The 23,677-nt window shown below is 50.3% G+C and overlaps 1 protein-coding gene across 3 annotated transcripts in view; it reads left to right on the top strand.

The window, feature by feature from the left end:
* The window catches only part of Elfn1 (extracellular leucine-rich repeat and fibronectin type III domain containing 1), a 64,820-nt gene extending 60,241 nt beyond the window's left edge, over positions 1 to 4,579 (top strand). The window contains exon 2 of one of the 3 annotated variants that reach the window (XM_087577928.1): positions 762 to 4,579. In XM_087577928.1, coding sequence (XP_087434054.1) covers positions 1,023 to 3,512 — 2,490 coding nt within the window. In that variant the 5' untranslated portion in view covers positions 762 to 1,022 and the 3' untranslated portion in view covers positions 3,513 to 4,579. 3 annotated transcript variants of the gene reach the window in all.
* The last annotated feature ends 19,098 nt before the right edge of the window (positions 4,580 to 23,677 follow it).

The following is a 23,677-nucleotide window of genomic DNA, read 5'->3' as shown; positions in this document are numbered from 1 at the left end:
AAACTGAGGCCCAGAGGAGGTGGCCCACTGGGCCACACGGCAGGAGCTCTACTCATGAACCCTGAGTGTGCCAGGCCACTCCCCTGCCTGCCTCCTCGAGGGCAGAAAAGCCCATCTGCCTCAGGCTGGGGACATTGGCTGGGTGTTCGCCACCCCCTGCAGGCTGGTTCTGAAGGTGCCACAGCTCACACTTCTTGGGGAGAGGTGACTTTGAAGCATTCCAGGGGGCCCGGCAGAGCATCAATAACTCAAAGGGACTATGTCCCGTCCTTAGCCATAGCCAGCTCTGCCACTCACTGTCTGAAGGACTCTGAGTCCCTTCTCTAGACCCTTTCCCTGTGGATCCAAGGCCATGCCCAGTGTCACTCACTGCAATACCTCCGAGCTGGCCACTCAAAGGGACATCATGTCCACCTTGTACTTGAAGAAACTAGTCCTGGAGGAGGTCTGCTTTCCTCGGTGATCCCGGACTCTCTCAGCCCAGCTGATGATCTGGGACACGTATCGTGGTTTCCATTTTAAAGCCAGACACTGGTGGGGTGGCTCAGCTGAATTCTTTTCTTTTTCTTTCTTTCTTTCTTTTTTTTTTTTCGGACTTGGGGACCGAACCCAGGGCCTTGCGCTTGCTAGGCAAGCACTCTACCACTGAGCTAAATCCCCAACCTCTCAGCTGAATTCTTTAGACGGATGGACGGTCACCCCGTGACTTTGGATGTGGCTTTTTTCTGTGACTTACTCTCTTCTCTCTTCTCTTTCAGCAGAGAACACTTCAGGCAGAGGAACCGGGCGAAGCCACCAGGACACACAGGCCCATGGAAAAGCAAGCTGTGGTCACCTCAGGACCCGGGAGGACGACAAGGGGCGGTGGGCAGTGAGGGAGCCATTCTCCCTCCCAGCACCTGCGCCATGCAGCTTGGGACAGGACATCTCTGACAGTGCAGGCAGTGCTATATCCCATCCCTAAGTCCCCTGGGGAGGGACCACTGCCCATCCCCCCCATCCCCAAGGCAGAGTGTCCCAAGATGGCTGGGCACGGGTGGGGTGCACCGTGGGTACTTGTGGCAGCCGCCACATTACTGCACGCTTGTGGGCTGGCCCAAGGTGACTGCTGGCTGATTGAGGGTGACAAGGGCTTCGTGTGGCTGGCCATCTGCAGTCAGAACCAGCCGCCCTATGAGGCCATCCCCCAGCAGATCAACAACACCATCGTGGACCTGCGGCTTAACGAGAACCGCATCCGCAGCGTGCAGTACGCGTCCCTCAGCCGCTTCGGGAACCTCACATACCTCAACCTCACCAAGAATGAGATAGGCTACATCGAGGATGGGGCCTTCTCTGGCCAGTTCAACCTCCAGGTGCTGCAGCTGGGTTACAACCGGCTGCGCAACCTTACGGAGGGCATGCTGAGGGGCCTGAGCAAGCTCGAGTACCTGTATCTGCAGGCCAACCTCATCGAGGTGGTGATGGCCAGCGCCTTCTGGGAGTGCCCCAACATAGTCAACATAGATCTCTCCATGAACCGCATCCAGCAGCTTGGCAGTGGCACCTTCGCGGGCCTGACCAAGCTCTCGGTGTGCGAGATTTACAGCAACCCTTTCTACTGCTCCTGCGAGCTGCTGGGTTTCCTGCGCTGGCTGGCAGCCTTCACCAACGCCACCCAGACCCACGACCGTGTGCAGTGTGAGTCTCCTCCCGTCTACGCGGGCTACTTCCTCCTGGGCCAAGGCCGCCACGGCCACCAACGTAGCATCCTTAGCAAGCTGCAGTCCGTGTGCACTGAGGGCTCCTACACTGCTGAAGTGCTTGGCCCGCCCCGCCCGGTGCCCGGCCGATCACAGCCAGGACATTCGCCACCTCCGCCTCCTCCAGAGCCCAGTGACATACCCTGCGCTGATGACGAGTGCTTCTCTGGAGACGGCACGACGCCGCTGGTGGTCCTGACGACACTGGTCCCTCAGACAGAGGCCCGTCCCTCCATGAAAGTCAAGCAGCTGACCCAGAACTCAGCCACCATCATGGTGCAGCTGCCCAGCCCTTTCAACCGCATGTACACACTGGAGCAGTATAACAACAGTAAATCGTTCACCGTGTCCAAGCTGACTCAGCCTCAGGAGGAGATCCGCCTCACCAATCTCTACACGCTCACCAACTACACGTACTGCGTGGTCTCCACGAGTTCTGGCACCCATCATAACCACACCTGCCTTACCATCTGCCTGCCCAAGCCACCCAGCCCACCCGGCCCCGTGCCCAGCCCCTCCACAGCCACCCACTACATCATGACCATCCTGGGCTGCCTCTTCGGCATGGTGCTGGTGCTGGGTGCCGTGTACTACTGCCTGCGAAAGCGGAGGCGACAGGAGGAGAAACACAAGAAGGCCGTGGCAGCAGCCGCTGGCAGCTTGAAAAAGACCATCATTGAACTTAAGTACGGCCCTGAGATCGAGGCACCCGGGCTGGCTCCGCTGACCCAGGGCCCGCTGCTGGGCCCTGAGGCTGTGACTCGAATACCCTACCTGCCAGCTGCCACCAGCGACGTGGAGCAGTATAAGCTGGTGGAGAGCGGCGAGACCCCCAAGGCCACCAAGGGGAACTACATTGAAGTGCGCACAGGGGAGCCGCCGGAACGCAGAGGCTGTGAGCTGAGCCGGCCTGCCCCTGAAACCCAGAGCTCGGTAGCCGAGATCTCCACCATTGCCAAGGAAGTGGACAGAGTCAACCAGATCATTAACAACTGCATAGACGCACTCAAGTCAGAATCCACCTCCTTCCAGGGCGCCAAATCAGGGGCCGTGTCCGCGGCTGAGCCGCAGCTGGTGCTGCTGTCCGAGCCTCTGGCCAGCAAGCACAGCTTCCTATCCCCTGTATACAAAGATGCCTTTGGCCATGGTGGCCTGCAGCGGCACCACAGTGTGGAGGCTGCGACCGGGCCCCCGAGGGCCAGCACTTCATCCAGCGGTTCTGCACGCAGCCCTCGCACCTTCCGGGCTGAGACGGCCGGCGCACATAAGGCCCCAGCCACCGAGACCAAGTACATTGAAAAAAGCTCACCTGTGCCCGAGACCATCCTCACTGTGACACCCGCGGCCACTGTGCTGCGGGCGGAGGCCGACAAGAGTCGCCAGTATGGCGAGCATCGGCACTCGTACCCCGGCTCTCACCCTGCCGAGCCACCTGCTCCGCCACCACCTCCACCCACTCATGAGGGTTTGGGAGGCCGAAAGGCATCTATCTTGGAGCCTCTGACCCGGCCACGACCCCGAGACCTCGTCTACTCGCAACTGTCCCCGCAGTACCACAACCTGAGCTATTCATCCAGCCCCGAGTACACCTGCAGGGCATCCCCAAGCATCTGGGAGCGTCTCAGACTAAGCCGGCGGAGACACAAGGATGATGCGGAGTTCATGGCGGCTGGCCACGCCCTGCGCAAGAAGGTCCAGTTTGCTAAAGACGAGGACCTGCATGACATCCTAGACTACTGGAAAGGCGTGTCTGCCCAGCACAAGTCCTGAACCTCCCCACCCCCACCCCCCACCCCCCCCACCCCCCACCCCCCACCCCGTTAGCAGGGCCAAAGGCAGCCTGGCCCTGTCCTCTCCGAAACTCGTGATGCCCTTTGGACCAAAAAGGACAGACCATCCACAGCAGCTATCCCTGACTGAGACTCAACACTAAATCCAACGTATGTGCACAATCAGGGGCCGCTGCGTTCCGCACCTGGCCCACAGGGACAGCTTGAGGAGGCCGCAGGTGGCCGCAACAGTAGATATACTAATTTCCATGTAAACTGTAATGTGCCTGCTGCCTGGTGCAAGCAAGCAAGCAAGACACACACACACACACACACACACACACACACACACACACTCACACACACACACTCATACACAAATGCATACACATGCATGTGCGCGTGCACACACAAACATACGCACATGCATGCACACACTCTCACACACACACATGCACAGACATGCACACATGGGACTTCGGAAAACTGTGTCTTAGGGGTGGGGGTGGGGGAGGGGAAGTTTTTCCATTATCTTTCCTGTTTTGAGTCTTCTCTTTCTTTTCCTCCTTTCTTCTCTCTCTCTCTCTCTCTCTCTCTCTCTCTCTCTCTCTTTATTTTCTTCCTTTTTAAAAATATATATATAAAAATGAAAATCTTAAAAAAAAAGAAAGAAAAAAAGAAAGGAGAAAGAACTAAATCACCTAGCGTGGGGTGTGTGACCAGTATAGCCAGCTTCAAGGCACCCCCTAAATATGATCTCCAGGCTGTGGAGTGCAAAGGGGTGGAGCCAAGGCAGATGGGCCACTGGCCCTTGGCAGCATCCAGAGGCTGTGGGACTCTAGTGGGGAGGTGGAGACTGTGCCTGGGGACCGGTCAGGGTGGCAAGAGGGGTGCAGGCTGGGAAACATTGTGGGTCCCCCCCCACCTCGGCCCCATCTTCATTGTATACTGTAGTTGTTCTATTGTACAGAAAAAAAATCTATATTTGCAAAGTTTGCTGTAAAATGAGAGAGAAAAAAAGACTATGTCTACTTAAAAAAAAAAAACTCAGCAAAGAAAAAAAATCCAAATACACGTGTTCTGTGGGTTTTTCCTGGGGGTAGTGGTGGTGGTGGTGGTGGTGGTGGTGGTGGTTCAGGGTCCCATTTGGGCACGTGATTGTGGATCGTGGCTTTGAGGAGCTCCATGGGAGCCTGCGGGAAGGTTCGTGGCTCACATTGGAAGGAAGTGTCCAGTTTCTCTGAGGGTGGGAACTAGTGTGGATGGATCAGCTAGAGGCAGGAGGAGGCTGAGGAGGGTGACAGCTATGGCAGGGCCCACCCACGTGCATTCCTAGTGGCTGAGGGGTGGGGACAATCAGAAATACCAGAGGCAACTCTGAACGAGGTGGTGATGGTGGGTTGGGTTAGGGTACGGTGGGTGGCTACAGGGTGTATCTGTGGGTGAGCCCTTCCATACCCAGAGCTCTGCCCACATGGAGAGAGGCCCCTCCCTTCCCTGCAACACAAAGCCACCCTTCATTCTCCCACAACCAGCCCTTGCCTCTCACCCATTCTCTGTCTCAGTGGCCTTCTCTAGGTGGTCCCACTCAAGAGGGATGAGCAGCTACGGTCTTTCTAGGTTCTTCAGTTTCTGGAGCTGGTAGAAGTAAGTCCTGTCCCAAGGCTAGTCTTGGTACTTCCTTTTACTGAGACTGTAGCCACCTGTTGTCAGAAACATACGCCATCTACAGCCCTCTACCCAGTGCTATGATCACCCCACGCAGAGCTGGTGTCTTCCAGAGAGGTTTAATGCTGTATCGGGGAGGAACACCTTGTTCCTTCTTACCTGTGGAACCCTGAGGTCATTCTCCCTCCTGGGAAGACAGGAGGCATGGCTCCCAATCAATATTCCCAACCTAGTTTGAGGACCTACCCCTCAGCCCCCCTAAAGGCCCTAGTCACTGAGGGCTCCCCACCGAGGGAAAACAATTTCTAACATGGACTGATGATAAAGACCCAGCAAGATAGCACATCCTGGATCCAACAAGGGGTCTGGAGACTTGTGAAAAGCAGCAGGCTTTGGTGTCTGATGAGCTGTGGGGAGGACCTAGGTCCCAGCTTGGTTGGAGATGAGGGTGGAGAGGGTGGGAGGAGGCCTGGGGTCTGGGGGCAGCCCTGGATCAACAGCCTCTGCTTGCAAACTCTCAGGGACAGAAGGCTCATCCCTCCCCTTCAACTCTAGGCACCTTCCTTAGATCCACAGAGCCCCAAGGTCCAGTTCAGTCTCCTGCGTCCCCAGAGGGGAGCGTAGAACTGTACACAGGGCCCACGCTGGATTCCTAACCAGGGTACCCTACCAGTAAACCCTTTAACTGGGTCCCCTTCAAACACTTCATGGCCTGATCTTTCTTGTCCAGCCAACCAGGCCCCAACCACAGTAGCCCCTTCCCAGCTCTGTAGGATCCATAGGTGGTTCAGAATAGTGTGGTCACACCCAGAGGGGAAATGTAGAACTCAGAGTTTATGATAGGGACTCAAAGGAGGACCTTTTCTGCTCAGGGACACATTCAGTGTCCACTCAGTGACCATTCTGGTTAAAGGACAGAGGAAGATGGCCAGGCTTGCTCAACACATTCCCTGTCACCAAGGAGACAAAATGGCTATTTATAGGAGGACCAGGACAGAGAGAACTAGCACCAAGATGGGGTTTGGTGGAAGCATCATAGGTCCAGAGAAGGACAAGGGCAGAGAGGCAAGAGGTGGGAGACAGAAGCAGGATGCTCAGCTGCCAGAGCTCAGACAGCAGCTCCTGGTCTCCCATGGTCTCTTGGGGGTTAAATGGAGTCAACTCAACACTGAGCTGGTGACGGAACTCCATATTTACTTGAAAAGTTCAGAGTATGTTTGATGAGGGACCAGGAGAAGACCTACACATTAAAATAAATTAAGATTTATTTCGTGTGTATAAATGTGTGTCTGCATGCATGTGTGTGCACCATGTGTATTCCTGGTGCCTATGGGGGTCAGAGGAGGGTGTCCAATCTCCTGGAATTGCAGTTTTGGATGGTTCTGAATCATGTGGGTGCTAGGAATAAAACTTGGCTTCTCTGAAAGAGCATCCAGTACTCTTAATTGCTGAGCCATCTCTCCAGTCCCGGCCCATTTATTAAGTACCTACTGTGTGCAAGACTCTGTGCCCAGCTGAGCTTGGGAACTCGCAGGCTGGCAGCTACAAGCCATAGAAGAAAGTGGTGACCTCGGAGGTATACAAGGACATGCTTAGGGGATAAAGGGAGAAAGCCGGGGTGGGGGGCTCCTGAAAGCTATGGGACTTGGATGGAGGATTGAAGAAGTGAGGGCATCTGAGTCCAGTTTGGGGTGGAGACGTGGGAACTCTGCCCATGGTCCCTGCTCTTTGGCTTCCCAGTGGAAAATGAAGGGTCTTGGAGCTTGAATCAGAGGCTCTGTTCGCACATCCAGCCACATAGATTCCCTAAGTCCCAGCCATCTCCTCCATCCAGTGTGGGGGTGGCACCCCCCCACCCTCTCCTCCTGTTACCGGGACAGTCTCACAGGTGACACTGTCCGTTATTCTCTGCCACAAAACCAGCACACAAGGCAGCCGCAGGTGTGGATGAGAGGACTCGGGAGGACAAAGCCCACTCCACATGCCTCTTAGCTTCCACAACCCAGTCCTGTAGGAGCAGCCTGGGGTCATGCCAGCCATAGATGTCTGTTCTGTATGGCCCAGGGGATGATCTCCAAGCTGTACTTTTTTTATCTGAATGAGTGAATATTATTAAATATATTGCAAACCAAAGTGAAAGAGATGGAGAGATGGTAAAGCTATCAAATCCGAGATGTAAGCATTCAGCAGTAACCAAGCAGGGAGAGCCAGCCCATTGAGGCAGACAGTCGGGGCTTCCCATAAAGAGCAGAGCATCCTCTCCAGCTGACGGGGACCAGAAGCTTCCACAGAACAAACAGCAACAGATAAAGAGCACACGGTTCAATCGGGGCCTCACAACCTCCAGCAGAAACCAACCAGGAAAGCTGAGGCAGTGGGTCGGAGCCCAGGCTGAGTCTCTGGCTTCTCTTTCCTTTCAAAGCACAGGACTAATACCTGTTGAAACAGTCCCACCCGTTTTCAAGGTGTGACAGTTTAACTCCTGGGCAGTGTCCTGTCAGGCTGAGGAGGGACAGGTCACTTCCTAACTGGGCATCAGATAAAGATCCTCCCAAGGAAAGAGGGTTAAAAGCAGAAAACATCCATTAACATATTCACTTGTTTATTCAACATGCAATTATGGGACACCTACTGTGTACTGCGCTCTGGGAAATGTCAACAAACGCCACTGCCACTCCTGAGCGTGGAGCAACCCTAGTTGTAGGAGAAGTGTAGGGGAGCCCAGGGTAGGCGAAGTTCCTCAAAGGGGAAAGGGGACAGGGCCTTACTACCTTGGAGAGGGACCACTGGGGAGGGTTGAAGCTGGCCAGGGCTTGGTCTATTCCCATCTCTCCCCCATCTCTCTGTGAGTCCTCGGTGGCCATGTAGCATGAGAGCAGAGGCCACCGGGATCCAGTGTCAGAGAGGCAACGTAGAGAACAGACCAGCCTGCGATGCCAACATGCCAGCCAGGACAATGGCAGAAGAAGCTTCTCTGGACCGGGACAGGGACGCTCTTCAAGGGAGATGCTCAAGTGAGACCTTGAAAGAAGGACAGACAAGAACTGGCAGCCTCGAGATAGGAGGTGGGGCCAGGGAAAGGGAATGGACCCCCAGGGCACACCCAGCAGGGAGGCAGGTGGGAGGCAGGCTGTCACTGCTGTTAGAAACTGGGGCAGGGCGTCAGCTGGGCTGGCCAGCCTTCTTTGCAAGTGTGAAGAAATCCGAGCGAGCTGCGAACCCCAGGGAGCCTGCGGTGGTATTTTAAAGCATAATAAGTTTTATTGATTCTTCTTATCTCAGAAGTAATCCTTTTATTACATAAGACTGAGAACACAGCTGAACATAAAGAAATGAGATCGTACGGTGTTGCTCCACCCAGCGATAACCATGGTAATTGGAGGTCTGCCCAGGACCACTGGGATCCTCCACTCCCTCCCTTCTTAGGGGTCCTCTCTCTTCTCTGGCCAGGAGTGGGGTGCTCTGTGCAAAGGTGGGGGGGTGACAAGGAAGTAGGTGTGGGCAATGTGTATAGGAGAGTGGAGGGCTAGAGTCGCAGGGAAGGATTCGACAGGGGAGTCTGTTGGAGAGGTGGTGTTGTTCAGTACCACGGACAGCGTCCACGCCTCGCCCCGCCCAAGAAGTCCACAGAAGTCTGTCCCAGCAGATTCTGGGTCCAGAATTGGGTGACATCCTTGGTCACTCTCCACTGTGATTTTTGAGACAGGGTCGGTCCCTCACCGAATCTGGAACTCATTTTGATCAGCCTGCTCCAGAGATCTTCCTGTCTCCACCTATAAGAGTGCACAGTCCTACCTGGTCTCCATGGAGGTTCCGTGGACCAAACTCAGGTCCCCATGCTCACACACTCACACTGAGCTGTGTCTCCAGCCCAGTGGACTTATCATTTACATTGGAAATCTAGAGTTACAGAGAGTTGCAAAGATGTGTAGCATCACAAGCTGTTGCCATGGTGACATCTTACCCCACTCTATTACAGGGTCAAAACCTGGAAACCCGCTTGCATATTGCTGAAACTTATTCGTGATATGGCAGGGGCTTGTTTGGTTTGTGTGCATGCGTGTGTGCGTGTGTGTGTGTGTGTGCGCGCGCGCGCATGTGCGCATGCATACAGGCATGAGAACTTACTGTCTTTATCTAAACGTACCTTCTCTATCTAGACATATCACCACCATAAAGACTTGACTTTTCCTCACACAGACCCCCTCCCCCATATCCCTGTTGCTAATGGCAACCACAGACCTCTTCCCCAATCTCTCCTCAGATTGTCATATCTGTTATCCCATGCTGCGTGACCTTTGAGCTCCTCACAGCCAGAAGATTTTGGAAGGCTGTCTGAGTTGCTCCAGGTTTGTAGTTTTTCTCTTTTCATTGGTGAGTAGTATTCCAATATGTGAACAACTGGGTAGAGGTTGTTTAATTACGCCTCTGTATAAGGGCATTTGGTGATGTTTACATTTTGAGCTATTACAAATAAAGCCACTACGAAAACCACACATTGCCTCAGTGTGACCACAAGTGTTTCTCTAGGATAAACATTCGTGAGAGCAACTGTTGGCTCACCCCTGCCCCGGAGGTAGGAAGTCTACCATGCTCAGCTTTTTGAACTGTTTCGATACGGTCTCATGTAGCCCAGGTTGGCTTCAAATTCACTGTGTGGCCTGGGATGACCTTGAACTCCTGATCCTCCTGTGTTGTGGGAAATATTTGTGGGTTTCTACCCCACCTTAGATGATTTAGTTTCCAAAGAAAAGACACAAAACCTTTATATTTATAATAAGCCATAAAGGGGTTGGGGATTTAGCTCAGTGGTAGAGCGCTTGCCTAGCAAGCGCAAGACCCTGGGTTCAGTCCTCAGCTCCGGGGGGAAAAAAAACCTATAATAAGCCATAAAGCACTAGGGCTGGGCAGATATCGACCCTCTGTGCTATTTTGTCTACTTCCCTGTCAGTAACCATGAGCTATCACTTGCTATGTTCTGCCTGGGACACTCCTACTCCAACAGGCTGGCCCTGCACCCAAGATCCACATCCCCACAGTGATGTCTTCCTTTCTCCTTTCTCTCTTTCCTCTCTCCTCGTGGTCCCTCCCTAAGACCCAAAGCCCAGACCCAAAGCCCCGCCTACCTCTCTTCAGCCCAGCTAGAGACTGTAGGCATCTTTATTAACCAATCATGGATAATTTGAGGGTGACTTTTATACAATAAAAGCTGAGGATCTCCTCGGATTGAGGCAATTAGACCTTGGGATACAGAATTTACCGTTGCCATACACGGTACCCGACCGGACCTCAACACTTCTGTCTCCATCTCCTCAGTCCTGGGGTCATAGGCATGGGCCATCACACACAGTTTGCAATGCTGGGGCTCTGCATGCCAGGTTAGCTGCTGTACAGATGAGCCACACCCCCAGTCCTCCCACCGCTAGCAACTAAGACAATCCCCTGCACGGCCACAGGCCAACTTGATCTATTTGATCCTCGGTTACTGAGACTCAATGACTCTAGGTCAGTGGTTCCCAGCCCTTTGGGGGAGGGGTTGCCTATCAGATATCTCATTGGCCAGACGTTTACAATACGATTCATAACAGTAGCAAAATTACTGTTACAAAGTAGCAATGAAATAACGTTATGGTTGGGGTCCCCACAGCACGAGGAACTGCAATAAAGGGTCCCAGGGTTGGAAAGGTTGAGAACCACTGCCCTAGGCTGTGTCAAGTTGACAGTCACGGCCAACAAGGACAGACAGCAACGGTCACATAAGTTGAAGGTTATCAGTTGTTTGTTTCAGTCAGCAAACACGTTGGCGGAGGCTAGCCCTTTATTTTTGTTTTTGAACTTCCCCCTAGGCCCCTCAATGTTCACTTCCTGAAGTTGCCAACCTCCTCCTTTTCCTTTCGTTTGTAACCTTCACAGTTGTTTAATGGTGCACTTGCTGATGAGCAGCTCTCTAAAGAATCAGAACACTTTGCAACCCTGAAGGAAGACCAGACCTTCCTGAAGGAAGATTTGGGTGACACCCGTGCTCTCTGCCTAGGCAGTGCTCCCCTCATGGGTCAGAAGGAAGCTGCCAGTATCCGACCGGGTGCTCCCCTGCAAGTGGCACGCGGTTTTTCTCCAGCCGCTTTCAATATTGTTTATGTCTTTGGAGTCAGGAGATTTCACCATGCCTGGGTGCTGGTGTTTTTAACTTGGAGTTTGCCAACCCTGGATCTGTAGACTTGAACCTTTTATTCCATTTGGGAAATGGGAATTTGCGATGTAGGTCCATCCCTTTAGTGCCCCCCCAAACCTGTTCCTGCTTCTTTCCTTCTGTAACCTCCTGACAAGTGTGTTCTATTTTTCCTTACCACTGTGGAAGAGCAGGGGGGGAGGTCTCTCAGTATCGTTTCTCATGCTGTTCTGTCCCATCATCTGCCTCTATGTCTTTCAGATTGTGTGATTTCCATAATCTTTTCAGTTTACTGATTCTCATTTCCTAAAACTGACTAGTCAGCTTGTCCTGTGGCCTTACTTACTTACTTACTTACTTACTTACTTACTTACTTACTTATTGTGTCTGTGAGTTTGTGTGTATCCCACAAGGACAGCTTGTGGGATCTGCTTCTCTCCCTCTTACCCTAGGGTTCTGGGGATTGAACTCAGGTCATCAGGCTTGGCAGCAATCACCTTCCCGCCCTGAGTCATTTCACTGGCCCTCCAGCGGACTTTAATCTTTGGCTACTGTATGTTTTTCAGTCTTCTACTTCCTATTAGAGTTTTCTTTTAACTCTTCTCTTAGGCAGGTTTCCTTTTTTTGTCTGTTTGTTTCAAAAGTGTTTGATGGGTTGGTGTGTCAGAGTACTTGCAGCACGGGCAGGAGGACCCGAATTTGGAAAGCTCTTAAAAGATCCATACATACACCCGGAAGCCTGGGGCTGTGAGGGTTGTAGACAGAGATGGCTTAGTGTTGCTGGCGGCCAGCCGAGCTCTGGGGTCAGTGAAAGACCTTGTCTCAAGGGAATAAGGTGATGGACCAGGACACCCGATGTCCTCTTCTAACTTCTGTGCAGGGACAAGCACACAGTTTTTTGCACACAGTTGCTCACCGGCTTGCACCCACCCACTCATAGCTGCTTGTTGATCCGTACTTTACAATTTCGTCTTTGAAACACTTGTCACATGATTTCAGCATCTGCGTCCCCTCGCCGTCCGGAGGGTCATTTTTCTTGTGCTGAGTCTGAATTGCCTGATTCCTAAAAGGATGATCTATGCTCATTATGTGTGTATAACTTTTTTGAAAGTTTCAAAGTTGATCTATTTTTAAGCCTACCGTAGTAAAAAACTATTTAATAAACCCCATCAAGCACGCGCTCTCTTCCCACCTTTGACCACTTATGTTTCTGGGTGAGACACACACATACACAACCTTGTATTTTTACATATGCCTTAGGCAGCACAACGGCTGGGCAGCTGCCTTCCCTCCATGCTGTTAGAATCTACCTTCCCATCGATACCCCAAGCCATCGCTCACTGTTTACTGTGCTCTGTCTGGGCTGCTCTCAGCTCTAGGCAGCCCTCTTGGCTCCTAACCGATGGTTCTCTCTTCCCCCTCTCCTCATGGTCTCCTCTCTCTCTACACCCTTGAAAACCCCACCCCACTGATCTCTCTTCTCCCCAGTCTCTGGCTGCCGGCATCTTTATTCACCAATCAGAATAATTTGGGTGCAGGGTCCCAGGGGCCACTTACAGACTCCAGATCTTGGTGGGCCAACAGTCACCATTACGATAAACAGTAAAAGACAAAAACCTCAACAACCTAGAAGAGAAATTATAAATAGGCACCAACCTCAATGACCGAGATCATGGAGAAATGGCCAAGTGGGGCGACGGGAGAGAATGAAGCCTGTAGAAGGCCATGAAATCTGACTAGCCACACTGAGGGGAAGCCATTTGGTCTCTGAAAACACTCACTGTCATTTAAATTATGATGTGTATAGTGTGTGTGTGTGTGTGTGTGTGTGTGTGTGTGTGTGTAGGCTTGTGAGGTAAGTCACTCTGGTTCATTTTCAGTATGAGGTTCATGGGAAGCTCACCAGAGAGTCACAGGTAAGCAGAAGGTGTTAAGCCTCTGTCTTCCCTGGCTGGCAGCGTGTGTGTGTGTGTGTGTGTGTGTGTGTGTGTGTGTGTGTGTGTGTGCTTTTCTGGGTGCTTTTCAGCTATCTTAGCATTGCAAAGGAACATTGTCTGCCCCAGTGAGCGCCTGTGTCACAAAAGGAGGAAATCTTAAGCCCTAAGAGGATGGGGAAGTGGGCTATATGAGTGGGGGAAAATTTGACTGTCTTCAAGACTTCAGCCAAGGATGCCACACCCAGCCACCTTTGCCTTTTCCTTAAGCTGACGTCCAACTTTGCAAGGACAAAAGGACCTCTTCCTCTGGGCCGATTCTCTAGTGCTCTTATTATGAAGCGACGTTTCCCACAAGGCTAGAGGCTGAATGAGGCATCCTACTACATTTCCTTTATGTCTTTAAAATATTATTTTGTTTGTTCATATGTATGTGTCTGAGTATGATCATGTGTGCCACGTGTGTGCAGTGTCCTCCCAGATCAGAATCGGGCATCAGATCCCGTAGAACTGGACTTACAGGCAGTTGTGAACCATGTAGGTGCTTGAAACTGGATACAGGTCTCCTTCAAGACGAACCATTGCTTCCTGCTGCAGAGCCATCTGTCCAGCCCCTCCTCCCGGAGTTTCAAGCAAGGGTCTCTCCCTGGAGCTTGCTGATTCTGCTGGACGGCCTGGACAGAGACACCCCCTTCCCCCAGGGATCTCCCTCAGCTTCCTGAGGTCTCAGGCACTGCAGTGCTACACTCTGCTGTCACATGGTCAGTGAGACCCCGAACCCCCTTATTCTTGGCAGAGCAAGAAGCACTTTACCGGCCGAGCCAGTTCCTGAGCCCCTTAACGATCATCTCTCATCCCGAGCCTTTCCCTCTTCGCTCCAGTCATTCCCTGGTGAGACTCTGCTCAGCCCTCTTGGGTCTCCCTTTGTACATAAAATCTGGAGAGACACTTTTGTACCTCAGCGGGGCCACTGACTTGAGGGCCAGGCAGGTGATCCGGTCAGGCACTTCGGGTGGAGATATAACTGTCTTTTCCCTTTGGCTGGTTTCTCTAAAAACCATGCCTTTAATCTTCCAAGTGCCCCCAACTGGGAGAGCAGCAGCAGGAGCAGGTGGGAGGCTGGAGAACCTTCCAGAACTGCCACTCAATCTCCATTTTTAAAATAGGCCTTCACCTTCCACCCTGCCTGGTGTTTTCAAGCAGGGAAGTTTTGTGATCCCCTCTCTCCCAGGATGGACGAAACTTCTAGAGAAGAGGCAGGCCGTTGGTCAGTGGTTGAGGACTACGCTTCCTCTACCTCATCCTCCTCTCCTTCCTTCCCCCCCCCCGTCTCCCCTCCTTTCCTTCCTTCTCCCACTTCTTCCTTCCTCCCTTTTTCTTCCTCCTCCTTCCTCACTTTCCTTTTTATTCTTGTCTCTCTTCCCTTCTTTATCTTCCTCCTCCTCTTCTTGTATGAGTGTGTGTGAGTGTGTGAGTGTGCATGAGTGTGTGAGTGTGTGTGTGTGTGTGTGTCTGTCTGTCTGTCTATCTGTGTCTGGGTGTTACCTATGGAGCCTGAGGTTTGCCCTCCACCTTGTCTTCTGAGACAAGCTGGATCACTGACTTGGCTCTCCCGCTGTGTGTGATAAGCTATCCCGATAACGAGTAGCTTAAGGGACAGGGGTTTGCTCTAGTGCACAGCTCCAGTGACAGTCCCTCATGATGGGGAAGCCAAGGCAGGAACCTCAAACAGCTGCTCACATCACACGCGCGGTGAGAAGCAGAGAGAAATGAATGCATGCGTGGTTAGTGCTCCACTAGCTTCCTCTGCACACTGAGGTGCTACAGAAGTCTGTGGGGTGCCCCCATTGGACAGCAGCTGCTCCGCTTCCTGTAGCTGAACACAGCTAAGCATGCTTGCTGGCATGAGGACAGACTCACTCACACCATGGAGACCTTAAGCCGTGAGGATGGAAGCCTAACCGCCTTCAGGTGACTCACAGTATGAGATGAACAGTAGGCCACGCCAATCCCCCGGCTCTCTCCTGCCTTTTTGATGGTGCAGGAGATTTAGTTCAAGGCTTTGTGCACATTGCTCAAGTGGTCAAGCATTAAGTATGCCCCCAGGTCTTCATTGGGACATCTTAGGAAGGGACTCTATCACTGAGCCACGCCCCCAGCCCCTCACTGGGGGATTCTAGGCAGGGGCTCTACCACTGAGACACGCCCAAGCCCCTCACTGGGGGATTCTAGGCAGGGGCTCTACCACTGAGCCACACCCCAGTCCCTCACTGGGGGATTCTAGGCAGGGGCTCTACCACTGAGCCACACCCCAGCCCCTCACTAGAGGATTCTAGGCAGGGGCTCTACCACTGAGCTATATCCCCAGTCCTGCTTACTTCTCTCTCTCTCTCTCTCTCTCTCTCTCTCTCTCTCTCTCTCTCCCTCCCTCTCTGTTTCTGAGTCAGAATCTTTCTTCAGTTGCTCAGTTGGAACTCTAGCCTGGGCAGGTCTTGAACTTGAGACCCTCCTGCTTTAGCCTCCTCAGCTGCATGCATGGTAGGCTTGCAGCACCAGGCCTGCCTGGATTAAGCAAAAGCTGGCTAATTATTTAGTCAGATCAAGCCAATCTCCTTAACAGATTCTATTTTTTCCCCCCAGAATATTGGCAATAGCCTCATTCACCAAGACAAAGGTGACAACAGAGCGGCTTCCTCTACAGAGGAGGGGCTAAGCACCAGCACAGAGTCCGCGCCTGAGAGTCTCACACTGGGCTTGAATGAGTGCCCACCGTCCAAGCTCCAGAAGACTATTTTTACAAACTTTAATATATATGTGTATATGTATATGTGTACGTGTATGTGTATACATATATGCATGTGTATAGGTATGTGTATATATATATGAATATGAATATGGATATGTATGTGTATATGCATGTGTATATGTATGTGTATATGCATGTGTATATGTATGTGTATATGCATGTGTATATGTATGTGTATATGTATATGAATATGCATGTGTGTATGTATATGAATATGCATGTGTATATGAATATGAATATGGATATGGATGTGTATATGCATGTGTATATGTATATGAATATGCATGTGTATATGTATGTGTATATACATGTGTATATGTATGTGTATATGACTATGAATATGGATATGGATGTGGATATAGTGTATGTGTGTGGGTACAGGCATGCCACAGTGCACATAGAGAGATCAGAGGACAACTTAAAGGAGTCATGTGTATCTGGGATTGAGCTGGGGTCATCAGTCTAGACCTCAGTTGCCTTTCCCATTTTGTGGGCCCCCAGGGGGTTATTTTTAACATGCTAAAAAAACAAAAAAACAAAAAACAAAAAACAAAAAAACCCCAAAAAACAAAAAACAAACCTCATCCCTCTCCTATTACAAAATAATACACATCTTCTTTTATAAATGCATGCGTCTTTTAGCTTAAATAGGTAAGACTCTTGACAGCGAGGTGGTAAAGGCATTTGCCACCAAGCCTGATGACTTGAGTTCAAGCCTGAGACCCACACGGTAGATGGAGAGAACCAGCTTCCATAAGTCATTGTCTGACCCCTACATGTAGACCATCACACCTATGCTTAGACAGATGCGTCCCCACAATAATTACCTACAAGGTAATAACAATAATAAAAGAGGGCTGGAGGGTCTGGAGAGATGGCTCAGCGGTTAAGAGCACTGACTGCTCTTCCAGAGGTCCTGAGTTCAATTCCCAGCAACCACATGGTGGCTCACAACCATCTGTAATGAGATCCGATGCCCTCTTCTGGTGTGTCTGAAGAAAGTGACAGAGTACCCACAGACATAAAATAAATAAATCTTAAAAAGAATAAAAATAAAAGAGGACTGAGGCCCTTGGGTGGTCCCTGTTCCATAGGTACCGCCGTCGCCTTCCCTGTGGCTGATCTGATGGTCTGCACCCTGTAGAGTGACTCTCCATCTTCGCCTGCAAGCATCTGGCCACAGTCACTGAAGCCTTATTTTGACTCCTATAAGCTCTTGCCCTGGAGTGCTGGCTCCTCCCTCTGCCCACCCATCCCAATGTCTATGTTCCAGTAAGTTCGGTTAGCCAGGCATCTTAACAGCAGACAAGGGGAGCCTCTGCTTCAATCTCCTCAATCTCTTTCTTGGCTCCTCCCGTCCATACATTCGTCCACTTTCCAGGACCGGTGCTGGGCTTTTCTATGTGATTGGTTCAACAGTAGAGACTAACTCTGAGGAAAACAACCTCTGTACAGCAGTCACTGCTCCAGGACTGCAGCGCCATGAGGCTGGTCTTTAATCCAAAGTCTTTTTCGAGATGCTTGGGGTGGGAGTTTCTTACTCTCCTTCCTTTGGTTGACTGTGTGTGCCCACATGCCTGAGTGTGGCATCAGCCCGGAAAATACTTCTCGTGTCCTATGTTCTACCTGCAAGGTCTCGCCTTTCCCAGTAGAATATATTTCTCATGTTTTTCAGAGAAGCTAGAACCTCCAACCCCCAATGTAGACATGTGACCTAAGTTGAGCCAATCAGAAGCTCAGTTCTGCAGGCCACACTATCTGGTCCATGATACAAATAGGAGAGAGGTGGGGTGTGAACACATCGATGCACGAGCATGTGCTGGTACATGTGCAACACCTAGGTGTTATCCCTGAGGTTCTGTTTACTTAGGTGAGTCTCTCACTCCCCCTGGAGCTCATGAAGTAGGCTAAGTTGGCTCGGAGATCCATCTGTCTCTATCTCCCGAGCTCAAGGATTACAAGCATGTGCCATAATGTCCGGCTTCTTCTGGAGACTAAACTCAAAACTTCATACTTGGATGGTGTTATAGGTAGCTTTTTCCTTAATGTGATAGACACCATAACCAAACGCAGCCAGGGTAAGAAGGTTTATTTGGCTTGCAGCTTAAGTTCATCAGTGGGGTAAGTCAGGGTAGAAACTCAAGCTGGAACCTGGACATTGGACCTGAGAGCCTGAATGTTGGAACTGAGGCAGAGGCCATGGAGGAGTGTTGTTTACTGGCTTGCTTCCCATGACTTACTCAGCTACCTTTTAAAAAATATAACTCAGGCCCACCTGCCTACAGGTGGCACTACCCATCCTTATATTAATTAGAAATTAAGAAAATGCTTCATAGATATACCCACAGGACATTCTGGACAATTTAATCTGGATGATTCTTCAGTTGCATTGCCTCTTCCAAACTCTAAGTTTGTGTCAAGTTGACAGCTGAAGATAGCAATAACACTCCACCACTTGTCAAACTTGGCATATGAACATATATCACTTTAAACTATAACCTTTCCTTTCTTGTTTGTCCCCACTATCTCATGCAAACATTATAATATAAAATACAGTGCAACTTTACATTTCGACACTCCGAAAGTCCTGGGTTTCTTTAAAAACACAAATTCTCACACATATGCACTCCTGGAAAATGAAAACAAGCTATTTACTTTCTTCTTCCAAGAGAGAAGAAATGGGGCGTAATTTAATCAGATCAAGGAAAGAGCAAAAATCTAATGCTGTAAAAAGCTCAGTGTCTAACATCTTGGACTTACTCATGATCTTCTGGGCTTCAAATGTCATCCCGTCTCTCCAGCTCTGACACCCACAGTGCACATGTGCAGATATACATGCAGTAAGTGCAGACTGGCTCCACAGCTCTCCTGCTGTTTTTGTGGTTATCCCACAGCCTTAGCATCTCTAACACGAGATGTGGTCACCAGTAGTGTCAGCTAACATCTCCTCGGCAAAGCCTCAGCTTCTCTGTCCACTTAAATCTTACACTTTTCATGCCACCAAAACCAGTACTGTGCGATAGACTCTAAAACATTGCCACATTTGGCTTCCAGGTTGCCATGCAGCCTTGTCCACTTAATCACAGCGTCTCTGTGCTGATTCTGAGGAAGTATCCCTCCCCCAAATTTTTGAGTCGATAACATTGATCTCTTTTTATTCATCACAGCTGATGTGTCAGACCCAGCTAACCAACACCCATACAACGACTTTCAGAGTTCTGAAACTTCACAAGCCAGGCCTCCATCATGGGCATTGCTCTCAACATTCTTGTCTTCCAACCCTCTGTGGAACAGTCCATTAAGCTTTGAGCACTCACTAGCCCAAATTCCAAAGACTTCCATAATCCTCCCCAGAATAACACCTGGGGGTTAGAGGCTGAGCCTCATCTCCCACTGTGGGAGCCACTGCCTGGTTCTACAAAGCAAGGTCTACAAATCTATTCGTCTGGAGAAACAAGGAGGGCCTAGGAGAATCTTCACAGCTAGAAAAATATACCCACAGAAATAAACATCCCTGACTCAGGGCCTGCTCTGAGTTGGACACTGTTCCCCAAGTTGTACCAGATCCCCAACTTACCCTCCCACTAATATTTGGTCACTCCTGTTCTTAGAGCCTGAACTGTCCTCTGGTGTGTTTAAACACTTGGTTCTCAGCTGGTGACACTGTTTGGGGAAATGTTCCCTTTGTTAATATGTAATAATTACATTTTAAAAATTACCTGTGATTAGTTTTGGTTTAAAATATTGCCAGCCATCATTCTCTCTCTCTCTCCCTCTCTCTCTCTCTCTCTCTCTCTCTCTCTCTCTCTCTCTCTCATACATATTTGTGATGGTTCATTCACATACCTATGCATGTGTTTCAGAAACCAGAGAACATTGTGAATTCTATCACTGTCCACCTAATTCACTTGATTCAGTCAGGGTCTCTACCCTGCAGGTCCTGCTTTTCTTCCTGGACAAGGATACAGCTCTGGGAGTCACAGCCACTGGTCCTCCGTCTTCTCAAAAGAAGAAGTCAAAGGCCCACCAGCACTTGCATTTGTTACTGGCTCTATTGATGAACAGCACAATTCACCGTTTTCCCAGCAGCCACCTCCACATCTCCAGTTCCTCCTCTCTTCATAGCACACAAACCACTCGCTTCTCCCCCCCTGCCCCCTCCCGTTTGCTCAGATCACTCTCCCTCACTCTGTCCCACCTACTCATTCACTTCTGCCTATGCCCAACCTGATGAGGGCCAGGTCGACTCGAGATATTTATCTGTGGTAGCTCTCCTGAGTTTGTACCTGAAGCCTTTAGCTTTGCTAATGGATGCATTCATGATTACACAGTTTTCATAGTCACCTTGCAGTATTTTGTCCATTACCATTAATTCTATTATTTTCATTATTGCTTGTTCTCAATTACTGCTTACAAGACTTACTTTTTAACCCATGAGTAATGAGAAACATTGACCTGGGAGAAGCTAGAAATACATTCTCTGTGTGTGCTTATGTGGAGGTGGGAGGTCAGAGGTCAGAGGTCATGTGTCTCACTCAGTCTCTCTTATCTTCTGAGACAGGGTCAGTGAACCTGGAGCTCACTGGTTTGCCTGGCCAGAGAGACCCAGCAATCCTCTTGTCTCTGCTTCCCAAGTGTTGAGATTCCAGTCGTCAGATTTTTCCTGGACCCCGGGGAGTCTAGCGCAGACCCTCATGCTTGCATAGCAAACACTTAGCCTGCAGAGCCTTCTTCCCAGCCCCAAATATACCTTTACATTTCTAGGTTTAGGGCAGACATTGTGGTGCCCCCCTGGAACCTTAGCACTCGGGATGCAAAGGTAGGAAGATCAGGAGTTCAAAATCCTGTCTGTTACGTGGTAAGTTTAAGGCCAGCCTAGGCTACATGAGGTCATGTTTCAAAGACAAAACACAATGCAATGAAACCAAAATAAGTCTCCAGATTTATTTGTACATGTAGGTTTTTGAGTATTTTTTTTTTTGTTTCCTTCATTACTCCCTTGGGGAGCTGGGATAGAACCCAGGGCCTTGCACATGATAAGGGAGCATTCTGAACTAAGGCACATGCCCAGCCCTTTCTTAATTTACGTCACAGCCTTGCTCTGTAATGCAGGGTGGCCTCCAACTTGTCATCTTCCTGCTTTGGCCTTCCGAAGCTGCGGGATCCCAAGCAGGCTGAGAACTGAGCTCTTTGCCAACATGTAACTTATAACCGAGGTTATGTTTCCTACGCTGTTACAAACCTCCCTCCAACTTGCAGGATTCTGTAGCTATTGAGAAATTTATTACTTTGTTTCCAAAATCTCTTAAATCCTAACAGGTTTCTGTCTGCATGTTCAGTCAAAGGCTGAGGTAGACGCTTTAAAATTCCAGATGTACTGGCCGGTTCCTCTCTCTCTCTCTCTCTCTCTCTCTCTCTCTCTCTCTCCCTCTCTCTCTCTCTCTCTCTCTCTCTCTCTCTCTCTGTGTGTGTGTGTGTGTGTGTGTGTGTGTGTTCATTCGTTTGGGTATGTGCATCATGTGCATCTGTGGAGGCCAGAGGTCAACCTCTGGTGTCTTCCTCAGTTGGAGAGCTTCTGGGATCAGCTCTCCTGTGCTGAGATTACGGAGTGTGCCACACCCAGGTATTCAGGTGAACTCTGCGGATTCAAACTTATGCTTTCATACCTGTACAGCCAGCATTTTCCTGACCGGGCCACTTCTCCAGTGCTTTGTCTTCCTTAGGAGGAAAGCTATGCTAGCAGGGACGTGAAGGTTCAGAATTAGGTACACTATTATGTCTGCTTTACATGGGTGCTGGGAAGCCGATCTAGGATCCTCATCAGGGCAATAACTTTTCCCACTGAGCCATTTCCCCAGTCCCAGTGTTGGAAACTCACGTTCTTCACAGACATTGATAGGTTTGGATTTACTCCACCCACCTCAGGGTTTTTCTCCTGGTTACATTTTTTTCCTGTGGGCTTATTATGTGTTTTTTACTGTTTTCTTTTCTATTTTATTTTTGTTATTATTCATTAATATTTTTTGTTGTTATTGTTTTATGGATGGGTGTTTTGCCTCTGTATATGTTTGTGAACCCTGTGAGACCATGGAGACCAGAAGGTGTCAGATCCTCTGGAACTGGAGTTACAGACAATTGTGAGCTGCCATGTGGGTGCTGGGAATCAAACTCTGATCCTCTGAAGAAGTAGCCAGTGCTTTTAACAGCCAAGACCTCTCTACAGCTCTTCCTGTAATTTCCTTTTTAAAAATCTTTCTTTATATTCTGAATTCATTCAAGTTTCAGGGTTAAAATTTTCTATTTCATTCCCTTTGTATAAATGTACTGATTTTCTTATTAAATATATATTCATCGATGGGTGGCTAATTTTCTTTTGTTTTTGTGGTTTTGGGGGGCTTGTATTGTGGGGGTGGGCTTGTTGTTGTTGTTTTAGGACAGGTTCTGACCACGCAACTCTGGTTGAACTCATAACAATCCTCCTGCCTTTGCCTCCTAAATCTGGAATTAAAGCAGAGTACCACCACAGGGAATCTCATGGGTTATTTTTGGTGAGGCATAGTGGTGTGCTCTTCTTTAATCCCAGCACTAAGGAGGCAGAGGCAGAGGCAGAGGCAGAGGCAGAGGCAGAGGCAGAGGCAGAGGCAGAGGCAGAGGCAGAGGCAGAGGCAGAGGCAGAGGCAGAGGCAGAGGCAGAGAGGCAGAGGCAGAGAGGCAGAGGCAGAGGCGCGGAGGCAGAGGCGCGGAGGCAGAGAGGCGGAGGCGGAGGCGGAGGCGGAGGCGGAGGCGGAGGCGGAGGCGGAGGCAGGAGAGGCAGAGGCAGAGAGGCAGAGGCAGAGAGACAGAGAGGCAGAGTCAGAGGCAGAGGCAGGGGCAGGGGCAGGGGCAGGGGCAGAGGCAGGGGCAGGGGCAGAGGCAGAGAGGCAGAGGCAGAGGGAAAGGCAGCCATGTCTTTGCTAGTTCAAGGTCAGCCTGGTCTACACCAGGAGTTTTAGAGAAGCCATGGCAACAAAGTGAAACAAAGAAACAAAAACAAGTAACATTGACATTCAGGGAAAGTTTTTGCCTTTCCCTGAAAGCCACCTGCTAATGCTCCAAAGCTTCCAGAACCTCTGCTCTGTCACTGGCGTGAGACTGCCACAGTCCTGTGAATGCTGTCGGTTTATTCTGTGCCAGCTTTTTCTCTTGTTTGAGACAGGGATTCACTAGATACCCCCATGTGCCCTGGAACCCAGTCTTCCTGCCTCAGCCTTCCCAGTATTGAGATTAGTTTACACTGCCATTCCTGCTCTCACCAGAATTTATGTCATCAAAACTTTTTTGGAACATGGGGGCAGATGAGAATGTCCTTATTCTGGAGAAAGTGCTCCTCACGCTCTCATTGAGAAATATAGATGCAGCCATTAAGGACCACATGGGGCTAGGGAGATGGCTAAGTGGGTAAAACACTGGCGGCTGAAGTGTGGAGACCCACGTTTGATCAAAAGCCAGTTGCAGTGGCATCCAATTTACCCACCCGGGGAGTCAGAGACAGGAGGACTCATGGGCAGGTTTATGGAGAAAACCTATCTCGAAAACTAAGGTGGTGAGGT

This window comes from Rattus norvegicus, chromosome 12 (genome assembly GCF_021556685.1).
Source record: "Rattus norvegicus strain SHRSP/BbbUtx chromosome 12, alternate assembly SHRSP_T2T, whole genome shotgun sequence".
In the NCBI taxonomy this organism is placed as follows: domain Eukaryota; kingdom Metazoa; phylum Chordata; class Mammalia; order Rodentia; family Muridae; genus Rattus; species Rattus norvegicus.
Note: the sequence above shows the minus strand (reverse complement) of the source record. Positions and strands in the feature narration are given on the sequence as shown.